This window comes from Artemia sp. Qi Xiang Cuo, chromosome 12 (genome assembly GCF_049724085.1).
Source record: "Artemia sp. Qi Xiang Cuo chromosome 12, ASM4972408v1, whole genome shotgun sequence".
NCBI classification, from domain to species: domain Eukaryota; kingdom Metazoa; phylum Arthropoda; class Branchiopoda; order Anostraca; family Artemiidae; genus Artemia; species Artemia sp. Qi Xiang Cuo.
Window position 1 is genome coordinate 47598402 of NC_142805.1, and position 15892 is coordinate 47614293.

Here is a 15892-nt window from a genome sequence, read left to right on the forward strand (position 1 = left end):
TCCCCTCTTAGCAACTTCTAAGAAGAATAAACTCTATGATGGGACTTACGCCATGATAAATGAATTACCGAGCATATGGACCTTCCTTAAGGACTTGTGGCAAGATCATGCCGAACAAAATATTACGAAGCGAATAATATCAAAACTCACAAAGGAAAAGGATTACAAGCAAATTATTAACCTAAAGGGATTAAAATTCTCAAATACACAACAAGATGATAAGAATAAAAAGCCTACTGAAAGAAAAAGAAAAGCCACCAAAACAACCACGCCTACGTATGAGACTCCAGTAAGAGATATACAATCCTCAATGTCGGAAACTACGACAAGCACAGCCCCAGAAATAACCGCACTTGGCAACGAGTCACCTAGAAATTTGACTACAATAACTTATTTAAGACCCACGATACTTACAAAATGGACTTGGTCAACGGGACCCATGTTTTACCGCACCTAGTCAATTGGCGTATTTACTATAGGCTTAAGAGCAAGACTCCCAGTAAGGCATACAAAAATGCAACCGATAAAGGTACAGGCAATTCAACCAGAAGAAAAGAAAGATAAAACTAAAAAGGAGGAAGAAGATGATTACCCACACAAGAAATGTTGGACAATAGACGGTAAACGTACGTGTGCTAGATTAGCAATGGCCGATGAGCCAGCAAAGGAAGATATCGAAACATTACCTGAGCTAAACGAGAAAAACGCTCTAAGAGTATCAATTCAACAATCCTTCCTAATATTCTATAGGCAAAGATTGCAAGTACTATATGAATTGTTCAATGCAGAAATACAACAGTTGAAACAAACTACCACGAGAATCTTAGAGTAAAATTTTCTAAGAAGCATATACATAAAATAAGCAATTTTTATAACTATAGTATGATAATCGTAATCGTGATTATTCGGTCTTTCGACCTAAAAATACCTGTATATCCTATTGGCCAACATAGCACAACAAAATAATAATATGAAAGTAATCTTAAATTTTCAAAAGCTACAGGAAAATATAGCTAACTATCAAAGACACAAAATTGAGGCAATCTCGAAGAAAATATCAAAGACAGTAAACATAATGAATTATTTAAAAAATGAAGTAGATCGCGTGATTACCGATTCGAGCCTCACCATGGTATCACTAGACATAGTAACAATGTCCTTGCTTAACCTGGCAACTAACGTTAGCAAATTTGAATTGGCATTTTTCGGCCTTACCGGAGGAACCTTGTCGTATGACCTAGTGGATCCTTCGAACCTAAAAAATATTTTGGATGAAATAAAAACGCATTTAACGTTCGGACTACACCTACCAACAGAACCGGAAGTAGCAAACTTATTTCACTATTACACCAAGCTGAAGGTTCACATCACAGAGATAAACGAACAATTATTTGCAGTAGTAACAATCCCGTTAATAAACCAACAATCAATATATGACTTGTATAAAATTTCCACGTTTCCAGCCAACATAGGTAAAACTAATTCGTTCATGACTATTACCCCCGAAGCGGATTACCTGCTAGTCGATCAAGATAGGAGGAAATATGCCTTAGCAAATCCACAGGACCTAAAGGAATGTGTAGCATTCAAAAACCTAGTATGTCAACTAACATTGCCCATTTATAACGTAAAACCCGGATCATGTATGTTGGATATATTTTTAAAAGAAACTCAACAAGAAGAAATTCCCAACTCATGCGAAGCATTAGTAGGCAGTACTAAAAGAGAAATATTTATTCACCTTAGAAATGATCTGTGGCTATTTTCTGTTCCAAAAGAAACAGTTGGGACTATCTCTTGTTATAATAACACAGAAAGGATCGATCCAAGCTACAGAACTGAACTACTATTACAAGACGTGGGAACAATAACAATAAAACACGGATGCAGACTGGTGACTAAGGAAGCCACGGTGCAAACGCCCCTCATAACAACAAGCACAAATATAATACTTCATAATATAAACAACTTCAAACAAGTCAATCTATCTTATACAATCCCCATTATTGATAAATACGAAGTAAGGTCCATAATATAGTAAAAAATAGACAATATCAAGGGACCCTTACCACACACAAAAATAAAAGAAGCTCTAGACTCCCAGATTCCCCTATTTACCAATGAAGACCAAAGGCTGACGTATGTAGAAAGTAGGTACGGACTATTTTCAACAAATTTTTGGTGGTATACCCTCCTGACGATAGGATTCGTGTTCTTAATCTCGTATTCTATACGAATCGCATTGAGCCTAAATTATTGAAGAGTGTTGAGAATAACACGTAGAAAAAGAGAAAAGTCAGATCACATCGAGCCGAGTGAGATGCACAGCCTAAGCCCAGAACTCCCTGATAACCCTTAAAGAAAGAAAGACAGATAAGGGAGGACGTGATCGAGCGAGTGAGAATAGAGGTCCTCATTCGTGCCGTGTCAGATCCCAAATTTTTCTTTTTTGTTTCTGCAGCCGCATAGGTGCACATACTGCAAAAGACATATTTCTTAAGCAGTTTGAATCCGCATAGACAATAAAGATTTGTAAATGTATAGTAAATCAAGACCTCTCATATAAACCATATTGCCTACCTCGCAAATAGTAGTATAATAGAAAGGTAAATGTTAAAGTAGATGAGCGTTAATAATATTTAAAAAATGTATTGAATATTGAATATGTGCCGAATGCACATATATACGTGTATACACATAGTCACTTATCATTTTTCTGAGGAATACCTTATTTATATGATAGTAATCTAATGATTGCAGCAACATGCATGAAAGCATGAAATCTGCCCTTATTTTTTTAACGTTGTGTTTAACTGTACCTGTACTAAATTGATGTTATTAGTACCACTAATAATAACTATTATTTAAAAAAAAAATTGTCCACGCAGAATATTATGAAAACCGTATGTTGTTGTTATATATGTTTTAACTTATGTAATTATAAAGAGCATATGATTCTGCCCCGATATTTATATTCTAGGAAGCAAAGTAATCAGTGCAGACTAATTATGGTGTACCAGCATGCAACACGGATACAACCCAGTAGCATCTACTTTCATCATTCATCAACCACCGACAAGTACTCACCAAGAAAATATCTGAAGACGATATTCTGATCACCAATCCAGGTCACCAGAACACTGTACCAGGTAATTTTACCTCAAGCTGTGCCGGGAACCAAGGACCCTATACACAAATACATAATTGAATCAATGATTACCTAAAGAGCTGATTCGACATGTCATGTCGTAAAACTGCATAAATACCCGTCGAATCCTTAGACGACAACGTCCTTAAGATTAAATGTTTGAAACACCAAGAATAAACCCAGAGTCAATCCCTCACGGATTATGTATCTTAAGCCCCAGATTAGAGACAATGTTAACCAAGATCAAAAGCTTAAGTTTTGACTCTATCCAATCATTAACAGATGTCGTAAAACCAAACCATAATCCATGAGATGAAAAACCAATCATAATCAATTTTGTGGGAAACATAAACTGTACGTGCTAAAGTCTTTCCCAAGATGAAGTGTTCAAAGAAGAGAACCAAACAGTTGTTTTCATCTCCATATCAAGCTATCAATAGTTGTGAATCATTGAACTGAAAATCAAAGACAATGCGTCGAGCCAAGGCACTCAAATCAAACTACAACCGCACCATAGTTAACGTTAAATGTAGAAACACAGCCCATAGTCCAAATAAAAAATGGATTGAACGTGAAAAATTTACGGGAAACACAGACTGTACGAGTATTTGATTTTCCCCGGTCAAACTGTGTCAAAGAAGAGATACCCAGCTAGCGACCAAGATACCCATTTCATGTAATCAATTCCCCAAGGGTTACGTACCTAATAGACATTTCAACGAATCTACAACATTAACCCCTCGTATATGACGTAAGGAACCACGCACGGACAATTTTGTGCATACAGTCATACTTGCGAACAACATAAACACTTAGTCCAGAGAACGAACGACAGAAAGCAAAACACCAAGAAGACAAACCATGAACAATTAGCCAACCCAGTAATTAAGTGAACGGAAGCCCAAAGTAGAGTGAAAACGTATGTGAGTAATATAGACACGTAGAATGATGAAGTAAGTGTGAAATCTTATGTATCTAGCTAATAACTTTAATGAACATAAGGATCTTTTAATAAAATATGAAAATCAGTGCAAATTAAGTAAGCTCAGTGTTGAACTAAGAAATCAATATCAGAATCTATTAAAGTGTTAAACTTTTTCTTTAAAATTGTTTTAATTTTCGTGAGCTAGGAATTTATATGCAGTTAGATGGTTTAGACGTAGCTAGATGCTTTTTGTAGTCAAATAAATATCATACCAACATAGCGTCTGGTGGAAGTATAAACTAGCATTAAATAACAAAATAATTACAAAAGCGGAACTTAACTAGTTGGAGCCATATAGAAGTATTAGAACATCAGGTGAAGGAATTTTAATATTAGGTGAAGAGATAGTAATATAATCGTGCCTATGTAACGTCAGGTGGAAGTATAAATTAGCATTATAAGTAGCAAACATGTATCACGTTAAGTAATAAAGCAATTATTAATGCCGAACTTAGATTATTTAAAACTAAGTAGAAGTATTATCATATTAGGTGAAGGAATAAAAATTTAATCGTGTCATTTTAGCGTCAGGTGAAAGTAAAGTCGAGTATTAGAAAGGCAAAATGTACCATGTTCAGTAATTAGATAATCGTATAAGGTGAAGGTAAAATTAGTGTTAGGTGGAGGAAACAATAATTACTATATAATCACATAACCTAATGTAGAAACTCTTTGGCCCCTTCGCCAAATCGAGTGAGTAGACCATAAACTTTAAAAGTGATGTTGTTACATGTATAGTCTAGTAGAGCAATCAGGTATATAAAAAAAAAAAATATATGAATATTACCAAAGCAGAGCTAATTCAAGTAATTAGTACAAAATAAATTCTTAAAAAAAAAAAATCAAATTTGAAAGTGGGAGGAGCGTAACAACGATGAGGACATCGTTAAAAGTGGGATGGATGATATGTAATGGGATGGATTCTCAAAAAATATACATCAAAATTCCCCAATTAAAGTTACCCCAGTAAAATAACATCACCCAAGAAGGTAAATTCGAAAATTCTAGTAACCCACAGATCAAACAAAGACCAAGCGTTCAATTTAAAATACAGAAATAAACGTAGTCAATTAAACAAAATTCTTTCCCACAGAAAATGCAACAAGTAAATCTGACCCCCCGTCTCCAAAGTATTCAATAAACATTAGCTTGACCAAATCTCATACGACAGGTGATAACACCTGTGTTCAAATAATAAGCGCTCGAAAATACCAAACTGTCAAGAGAGTAAGATTTACAATACAAAAAAAGTAATCGCTCGAGATGCAAAATATGTTTGCTTGAGCTAATTGCATTGTTCTGGAGACTAAATTTCAAACTGGGTATCTTAGTGAAATTAAATTGTATTATCATTTACCAACTTTCAAATAAATAAAATTTTAGTCTTATGAAATTTAAGCGACACCCTGCTGGGAAAATGCTACAATATAAAACTTTGATCGTCTGAAAAAATCCCAAAGTGATAGCTTAAAAGTCATAAATTAAGCGATACCTGTTAGCAAAATGTTGCAGTATAGAATTTTTAGTTGCTAGAAAAATTCCAAAGTGACATCTTAAAAGTCATAAACTGTAATTAAACCCAAATTGCCCATTGGTGCAAGCCAGTCCAATAGTAATGTAGGACAATAGCGCAGCCAATAAGGACCGAGAAAATATACTTTCAGCAACGCCTAAACGTAACCTCCGGCATAGTTGCAGATGATAGATAGTTAGAACTTAACAATTTTGAGTCAGTCTATTATGAGTCTATTTGCAGCCTATTTTGGAGTCTTAGTTTGAGTTTTACACCAGTCTTCTAGCTATTTTTTTGATCATGATTGTGTTGTAACAAACTTTTGAAGTGCATAAACTTTGAGATATTTCGTCTCAGTACAATTTGTATTGGAAACCTGTGTTGTTAATTTGTTGATACAACCAAGAACTCTACGATTACTATGTAAGTAACAATAAACGCACTATTGTTTTATTTTATTCTCTTGTGTTGATATTTCTCAAGCTTGTTAGTCCTTGTGGCTCCACTCGCTCCTAAGGGAAACTGAAACTCATCAATCTGATTTCGAGTCAGTATGGCCATCAATATGAGCTCCCTACCTGTACTCCTACATTAAGCTCCCCACTCTAGATGTTCAGCCTCCACTCAGGTAAGCCACCCGCGGACCGCTAACCAAGAGCTTAACTAAATTTCCCATTGGATAAATTAATCCGAAATTCTCAAAAAAGGTATGAGAATTAGTCGTTTCGAAAACCCTCCCATTAGAATTAGCCTTGACTAACCAAACTCCGCTGACGAACCTTTTCAAAAGAAAACCCCCCCATTAGAGTCTCGAAGCCTAAGAAGTAATAAATCATCTTGCTTTACAAGACTCCAGTGTATCTAACCTTGTTTCTTGCAAATTCCAATTGAAGAAGCACTGTAATTACCACTTATTTATTGATAAAAGGAAAATGATGCAAAATATAAAAAAGAAAATTAAAAGGTACTCTACTTGACGAAAGTTATTTTGGATCTGTCATCACTAACAATCCATAAATTTAGCTCTTCATACTCTCTGAGGCACTTTTCAAACTCATCCATTTTAAATCCTTTCTTAACACAGAGCTCCTTAGCCTCATTCAATCTAAGAGAGCTTTTACCGGCCGCTGCATCGATGATTAGCTTATACATCGCATCCAATGCCAATCTTCCCCTATCAGCCTTATGAGTCGGCGCTTGTAGCGATGCTTTCGACATGTCAATCAATCTCATTGCTTCATCAACGTCCATTTTATCAACTACGTCACCCAATCGCAGTCGAGCCAGTGCAGTGGACAGCCGCAATAAACCTAATAATGTGCGTGCCGAAGTAAAGGTTGTATCTTTCGAATTCCTAGCATCATTTCGCATTTGAACATAAGCACTGACAATGTATTCTCCGAGGCTACGGGGAACGTATGGCATACGACGTTTGGCAAGGGCGATGTAACGACGAACAATTTTCATGTCAAGAGGGATGAAACGTGAAGGTGGCTCTTTGTTATGCTGATGAACATATGTAATGTGGCGAGCTAGCCTAAAAGAGAAAAAAATAGAGTAGACTCGATTCACAGTTTCAACCTTCACAAGCTCAAATTAAAGAGATTTTTTTCCAACCCCCCTTTCTAGGTTTAGTCAATGTCTAAGAGATTTTTTTCCATTTTTTATTTACAAACATCCAGACGTGGTATAAAAGTTAGTTGGTTTCTAAGCTACCATTATTGGTTCAGGGTTCTGTCACCAAGGAAAGATAGTAAGCGTTAATTCCTCGTTAAACATAGCACAACACAGGTGCGCCAAGAGGATTGCTGCAAATACAAGTGGCGTATGCGAAAGCTAAAACACTTATGTTGCAAAAATAAAGCTGATAGATTTTTTTTTTATTGGACATATAACTTTTGCAACGGTTTGTCTTTTGTCATTATGAAAGACATATCGCCAAACGTTTGTTTCTTTCAATTGTTCAGGTGGTGGGACATTAACTTCTTTTCTTCCAGTGATGTATTTAGTCCAGCTTTTTGATTTTCAAAGGTATGGAAGGCATTGAAGACCATCTTTGTTTCTTTTAATTGTTTAGGCGGTGGGACCAAAACTGCTTCTTTTGCCTTGGCTTGTCTTTTGTCATTATGAAAGACGTATCGCCGAACCTTTTGTTTCTTTTAATTGTTCAGGTAATGGGACAAAAACTTATTTTCTTCGAACGATTTAGCCGGTCCATATTTTGATTTTCAAAAGTATAGCAGGCATTGATGACTTTATCCATGTCAAAATCCAAAACCCAATCCTCGTCGCTATCATTTTTAATTTGTTTGCGTCGTTACACCTCGGCTTATCTTTCGTCATCATGAAATACATAGCACCGAACCTTTATTTTTTTTAACATAAGTATGTTAGGTATTGATGACCTTATTCATGTCAAAATCCCGAACCCAATCATCATTGCTATTATTTTCAATTTTAACACGTTTTGATTCTTGCTGTCCAGGTTGATTTTCATTGTCTCGCTGCTCTTCATTTTCATTTTTGACTCCCCCACTTGTTCGGTGTCTTATGTCTTCTAACTAAGTGTGTCTTTGCTCTTCATTTTCATTTTGAACACGCTCTAATTGTCGTATATATATATATATATATATATATATATATATATATATATATATATATATATATATATATATATATATATATATATATATATATATATATAATATATATAAATATATATATATATATATATATATATATATATATATATATATCACACGAAAACAAAAGAAATGTAAAGAAAGTGGAGAAAGCATTGAAATATGAACTAAGGAGGTGTGAAGTGGAGGCCATGGATAAAATTGCCGAGGATTTAGAAGATGCAACTAGACGGCATAATAGTAAAATATTGTACTGGCACGTTAACAAATTGAGAGGTAGTAGTCAATCCGGACTTGTCCCAGTTAAAGATATGAATGGGGTTGCAATTAGCGATAATACAAAAGCTAAAGTAAGATGTGCCGAACATTTTGATAATTTGCTTAATCGAGATAGAGTTGCAGGAAAAAATATAGATGAAAATGAAATAGTTTGTGATACCTTGGATGTGAAGGAAGATTTTTTTTGTGAGGAGGAATTAGCAACAGTACTAAAAGGATTAAAGAATAATAAGGCTCCAGGTGCTGATAGGGTAGTAAATGAGTTTCTTAAATATGGTGGCTCTGAGGTTAGAAATAAGTTATTGAAGATTATGAATATGATTTTTTAAAAAGGGGAAGTACCTAAAGATTTTAGGAAAACCTTAATTAAGCCACTTTCTAAGAAAGGTGATAAAGGTGAGTGTAATAATTAGCGAGGTATTAGTCTGGTCTCTGTAGGTAGTAAATTACTTAGTAATATGATACTTTTTAGACTGAGAGAAGCCGTAGACAAAGTTTTAAGAGAAGAGCAGTGCGGTTTTAGAAAAGGTAGAGCATGTGTCGACCAAATTTTCACTCTTAGTTTAATAATTGAGAATTGCCTGAGTTTTCAAACACCTTTGGTTTTCAGTTTTATAGATTATGAGCAAGTGTTCGACTTTGTTGATAGAGGGCTTTAGCAAAGGTCTTATCCTTGTATGGTATACCAGATAAATACATCAAAGTGATTAATGCTATGTACGAGAATAATATTGCTGCGGTTAAGGTAGGAAATGAGGTTAGCAGCTGGTTTTGTATTAAATCAGGAGTTAGCAGGGTTGTGTTCTATCCCCCTTTATATGGATTATTTTGATGGACTTTGTTTTAAGGAGCACAGGAAAGGCAATGGGAGACCACGGAATCAAATGGGGAGGAAAAAATCTCCTGGACTTGGATTATGCTGATGATTTAAGCATCCTAGATGAAAGTGTGAGCAAAATGAATGAAGTTTTAGAGGTTTTGCGAGTTCAGGGTGCTAGTATTGGTTTGAAAATTAATGTTAGGAAGACTAAGTCACTAAGGCTAGGAATAAGTTAAGATGAAAAGGTGACGTTGGGTAATGAAAAGATTGATCAGATGGGCAGTTTCACTTACCTTGGTAGTATTATTAGTAAAAACGGTGGGAGCAGTGAAGATGTTCAAAATAGAATAGCCAGGGCTCAGGGTCTTTTTTAACAGTTAAAAAAAGTCTGGAAGAATAGGAAGATAAGTATGCAAACCAAGATTAGAATCTTAGAAGCTACAGTGATGACAGTGGTCAAATATGGCTCTGAAGCATGGACGCTCTGAAAAGCGGATGAAGATTTACTAGATGCTTTCCAGAGAAATTGCTTAAGGATTTTTCTGGGTACCCGGCTGACTGACAGTATTTCAAACAATAGGCTATACGAAACATGTGGTTCAATACCGCTTTCTAGGTCTATAATGTAAGAAAGGTTGAGGTGGTTAGGGCATGTTGTGCGGATGAAGGATGACAGATTGCCGAAGATTGTTCTTTTCGGCCAACCATCTAGGGCTAAACGGAAAGCAGGTCGTCCCCGTCTGGGGTGGGAGGACGTCATAAAGAAAGATTTAAAGGAAATGGGAACTTCGTGGGCGGGTGTAAAAAGGGAGGCTTTGAATAGATTGGGGTGGAGGAGGAGCGTGCGTAGCTGTGTTGGCCTCAGGCGGCTTGGTGCTGCGATGAGTTGTTAGTAGTAGTAGTATATATATATATGTATATATATATGTATATATATATATATATATATATATATATATATATATATATATATATATATATATATATATATATATATATATATATATATATATATATATATATATATGCGAGTAATAATTGTGTATGTATGTATGTATGTTCTCGAAAACGGCTCCATATTTTTTATGGAAAACTGGTATCTTGGGATATTTTCGCATAAAAAAAAACAATCTAGATCGGTCAGAAGTCTGAGAAGAATCGTTAAGAGCCTTAATTTTGTTTTTTGCAAAAGACGTCATGTACTATTTTTTTACATCATATAAGCATTTCTTATGACATCATATGAGTTTATTCTTGTATGATTTCTTGCATAACATAAATAAGATTGTTGATTTTACAACGCAACAGTTATTTATATAATATAATGTCTGTTAAAAGGCCCAAAAAACGAAAATTTGCAGTTGCAGTATGGCGATTCTTTGGAACCAAAAACTGAACTATCAAACGTGATAACATGTGAAATTTGACAAACCTGGACCATCAATTGTGACAACACCAATATGAAAAGCTAAAGCAAAGGCTATTGCTAAATTGTCTGAAGTAATCAAAATCCAAAAACGTATCAAAAATCACAATGAAGAGCAAAGGCACGGGCGGTTAGAAGATTTGCGAAAACGACAATTAGGTTTAGTTCAAGGGAAGGGGTTTTAGAGATTAAATCCTATTTTGACTCTCCCCCAGATCATTGTCTATATTTATTTGAAAACTCATCGATATTTTGAAAATTTGGTAATTAAAATGCAATCATTGGGGCATTTACCTACACTCCCTCCTACTTACACAATTACCAGCAACTCCTCCTTCATAAAAGCTGATCCGGAATTATACATCATTGTACATAATTTTATGAAACTTCAAGTGAATCACCTTAGTTAAGTGAAGCTTTAAAATAATATATTTATTAACCATTAATGTCGTCTGCGTCAGATTTTAGGAAAAATACGTCAACATGCACCATTATTTCGTTTGAATCTAGGAAGCGCAATATAAAGTATTTTGATATGAGCAGCCTCCCGATTTTCCAAGACCGTTGGACAGATACGATCACCCCCAGGGAAAAAACAAATAAACAAGGATGTGTGATCTTTCTTCTGAAATAAAACGTGGAATTCCACATTTTTGTAAAAAGAAGCTCCAAACCTCTACAAAAGAGTTGACTTGGTATGCTGAATCAGACAGTTATATTTTCATCAAGATCACTCTTCTCTTTAGTAATAATAATAATAATACTTTTCGAAAATCAGACAAATTTTGTCAGGCTCATAACTTTTGATGTATATTTTTAAACTTAATGTTTAACTTTAATCATTTATTTGAAATCGGCATAAAAACGTGATTCTCTTGATGTATTAATTTATATCAAAACTCCTGTTGTAGTTCAGTCCATTATCTAAAAGTTGTTGCAGTAAAAAATACATTAATGTAAGAGAAGTTATTAGTGTAAGAGAAGTTACAGTGGTCAAATTTATTCTCGACCTCCAGAGTTCTTCAATCATCGAGAAGACAGATACAATTTACCGCCTCTCTGTATTCAGAGATATTGTTAAAAGTCACTACGGTGACCTCTGATTGTATACTGTGATGGTAGCGTCTTGCAGAAAGACGAGGGGATGGGGTGTTCAGTGGCTGTACCCAGTCGATGCATCGTTTTATACCACAACACATATAGTAAAACGAGTACTGATGCATAACTTATAGGATTTATAATATGTTGTGAGTATATAATGGAGGGACTTTCTAACCACTCTAAGCTCAAGATTTCAGTCTGTACAGACTGCTTACCCCTCCTCGGATAAATGGGAAAATTCAGAGTAGATGACGTTAATTCTAAGATCAATGATTACCACAGAGTGCGTTGAACTCATATCCTTCAGTCCCGAAGGAGAGTCCATTCTCCACCGTACTGTGGCAACTTCTAATATAAATAAACCATTTAGTTTATGGTGGTTAAAATGTGATTAAAATAAGTAAAAAATTATCCCGTAAAATTGTGGAGTAATTAAATTTTTCATCTCCTCTGTTATTTTTAGTTACAGTAAAAAAAAATACTGCAATCAGGGTTACAGTGGTAGCTGGCATTATATAAGGGATCGGTAAGGAAGGTCCTTTATAAGTGGAGATTATGTATCTTTCATTGACCTTATGATTGTAGAAATAGCTTAAACCTAGTAAAAAACAAACCATGGTATATAGTACCTAGAATTAGATTCTAAAAGCCAGAATATAATTTGAACTTTACTGAAACAAATTCAAATGAATGTGAATTGTCAGTTTAATATATATATATGCTGATATTTATTCCTTAAAATCTAAATTTTTTGATTTGTTAAAGTTATAAAAGTGAAAACATTTAAAAGAATTTTTTTCAGTGATTTTTTTTTAATTAATTTCTGTTCGTTTTATATTGACAGAGTCTTTTTCAGGGAAAAAGAAAATAATAGTTTGAATCTTTCAGGTTTTCCTTTAAAAATTTATAGTTTGGCCTGCTATTTATATACTGGAGAAACTTGTTCAGCAATTTTTCACAACATAAACTCTTTTGATAACCATGACACAAATAGTAGTGTTTAATTTTGTCACATATATCCTCTGGTTGACCTGATAAATAAAAGTTAATACCTTTCCCAAAAAATTATATTTATACTCTTTCACAGCCTGGATACACTTAAACTCTTTTGATTTAGTAAAATTTTAAGAGCAGAAGTAGTAATAGAAGTAGCCCCGAAAATTTTAACTTAATACCCTCAATCGTTCTTCGTATAATGGTGATATATGTTATTAGCAGCCTGCAGACAAGGAGTGTATTTGGATTTAATTTTGTAGCAGCATTTAATTTAGAAGAATAATGGGCAAATTACATAACTGTGGGAGGTTGACCTACCCAATAGCCATAGAGATATAGTTACTAGACCATTCAACTATGCTGAACGAATGGCTGTCTTAAAATTTTGATTGGAAGTGTCTGGAAAGATATGAGCTAAAGAGGAGGGCTGATTGCCCTCCAATCATTTTATACTCTTAAGAGGGCACTAGAATTTTTAATTTTCAATCAAATTAGCTCCTTTAGAATATCAATGATAGTATTAGCTATATAGCTATATCGCTGCATATGTCCTCATATGCCCTGTAGTAATTACATGCCATTTTAATACCTGCATACATAGAGGTTTTTCGTTTAATTAAACCTCCTCTTAAAAGTTCCTTAAGAGTTTCAATTCAATGCCATTAGTGCTGTTAGTTACAGTAACCGTAGAAGCAGCATTAAATGAATGCAAGCAGTGTCTTCTGGCTAGCTCAAAATCCACAACCTATGAAGGTATAAGGGTGAAATTTTCAGACAATATTTCTGTTGTACGGATGACAACGTCCCATCCGTATGCAGGTTGTCAAAAGGGCATTTCAGCAATATCTTAGGAACAGTTTCGTGTGTGAAATTAAAACTTAAAACCCTTGTTGTGCGGGGGGGGGGGATGTTGAACTAACCAAAAGACAATATTAGCATCATAATACTAATGCTTCTACTGCTTCAACTACTGCTACTATTAAAGCTACTACTATTACTGCTACTAAAGCTAACACTAGTACTATTAACTGTACTCCTACTGCTACTACTATATTTACTGTTGTTACTACTACAACTAATAAACCTAAGGGTATTAAGGCGAAAATTTTGGACGAAATTGCAACTATATTGAATTAAATCGAAATTCAAGACAGGTTGATGGTATTAAGTTAAAAATTTCATTGTGTGTAGAAGGGGATGTTGAAAAAAGGTGCAATTTGCATACTGCTACTAATGCTTATACTACTACTATGGTTAAGCATAATTACTGAACCTTTCAATAATGCTGGAAAATTGATGTCTCAAAACTGTGTTTGGATGTTTGTTTTGGGAAATGATGGGCGTGGGGGGGGGGGTCTCTCAAATCAATTTGACTCTTAAAAAGGGCACTATAACTTCCAATTTAAAATCAAATGAGACCTATATGAATTTAATACGACCAACCATTCCATATAAACCTTATATACCCCCAGGGCATTGCTTAAAGCTCTTGCCCCATGGCTGTGAGGGGTTGTGCCAACCCTGGAAGCATTGTTATATGTTCTTTAGACTATTTTAAACAAAATGCCATCACACAATTTCAATCAGATGCAATTAGTGAAAAGAGGGGTAGTCGGGTGGGTGGATGCTACTTGACCTCTATTACTATTGACTCTTAAAATGGAACCAGAGCTTCCAATTTCAACCAAATGAGCCACCTTCAAAGCTGATACAACCATCCCTTCCATAAGAACCTTAAATGCCCCAGGGGCATAACTTACAATCCTCTCTTCAGGCTCTCGTGGTTTGTATCAACCTCAAAATCATTGTTATATGATATTTAGACTATTAAAAGAACTGTCTAAAAATATCTATTGAATACATCTCAGGAAAATACGACGCGTTTGTGTGTATGTGTGTGTGTGTGGGAGGGGGGGGGGGGGGGTAGCTGCGCTCTAATCCCCGGGACGCTGAGGGGTTATGTCATCCCTAGAGACATTATTATCCCCATAAGACGTTGTCATCCCCATAATTTCCCATTCATAATTTACATAAATTTCAGACCTTTCAACTACGTTGAACAAAATGGCCATTTTAAAATGTTCATCATAAATATTTGGGAAAATTATGGGCGTCGGGGAGGGGGTTGACTGTCCATCCAATTACTTTAAACTATTAAAAAGGGTAATAGTCCTCTCAATTCCCAATCGAATGGGCCCTTTTTGAAGGTTTCATGACAACACTTTCTATAAAAACCTTATATTCCCCCAGGGCATAAGTTACAACCTTAGTCCTAAGGGTTTTGGGGTTGATGTCATACTCAAACATAATTTCTGGACCCTTCAACTAGGCTACGTTCAACAAAATGGCTATAACAAAATGTTGGTCAAAAACGTTTGGGGAAATGTTGGGCGGGGGGGGGATCGCCTTCCGATCGCTTTTGACTATTATTAAAGGGACTAGCCCTCTCAATTCCCAATTGAATGAGCCCTTTCTGAAGTTTCAAAGACAACACTTTCTATAAAACTTACAACCTTTGCCCTGGGGGCTATGGGGGGGGGGGAGGGTTATCGTTATCAAAGACAAAACTTCCGGACCTTTCAACTACGTCTAACGAAATGGATATCTCAAAATTTTGATTGAATGTGTTTGGGGGAAATGGTGGGCCTGACAGGAGGGTTAGTTGCCCTCTAATCACTTTCGACTACTAAAAAGGGCACTAGCCCTTTCAAAGTCCAATCGAATGAGCCCTTTTTGAAGTTTCTACAACAACACTTTCAACACAAAAACTAATATACCCCCAGGGCGTAAATTACAACCCTTACCCTGAGGGCTGTGCGGGGTTGTCATCCACAGAGACCTAATTTCCAGAACTTTCAACGACGTTGAACGAAATGGCTATCTCAAAACTTTGATTGGATGTGTTTGGGGAAAAAGTGGGCGTGAGAGGCGGGTTAATTGCCCTCCAATCACTTTCGACTATTAAAAAAGGCACTAGCTCTT

At 35.4% G+C, this 15892-nt stretch overlaps 1 protein-coding gene across 1 annotated transcript in view; it reads right to left on the reverse strand.

Annotated features, from left to right (window-relative positions):
* Positions 1-6551: 6551 nt before the first annotated feature.
* Positions 6552-15892, reverse strand: part of Mcm7 (minichromosome maintenance 7) — a 51626-nt gene continuing 42285 nt past the window's right edge. Inside the window, exon 12 of the mRNA XM_089098271.1 lies at positions 6552-7183. Within this exon, the coding sequence (XP_088954397.1) occupies positions 6616-7183 (568 nt within the window). The 3' untranslated portion in view covers positions 6552-6615. The remainder of the gene's footprint in view (positions 7184-15892) is intronic.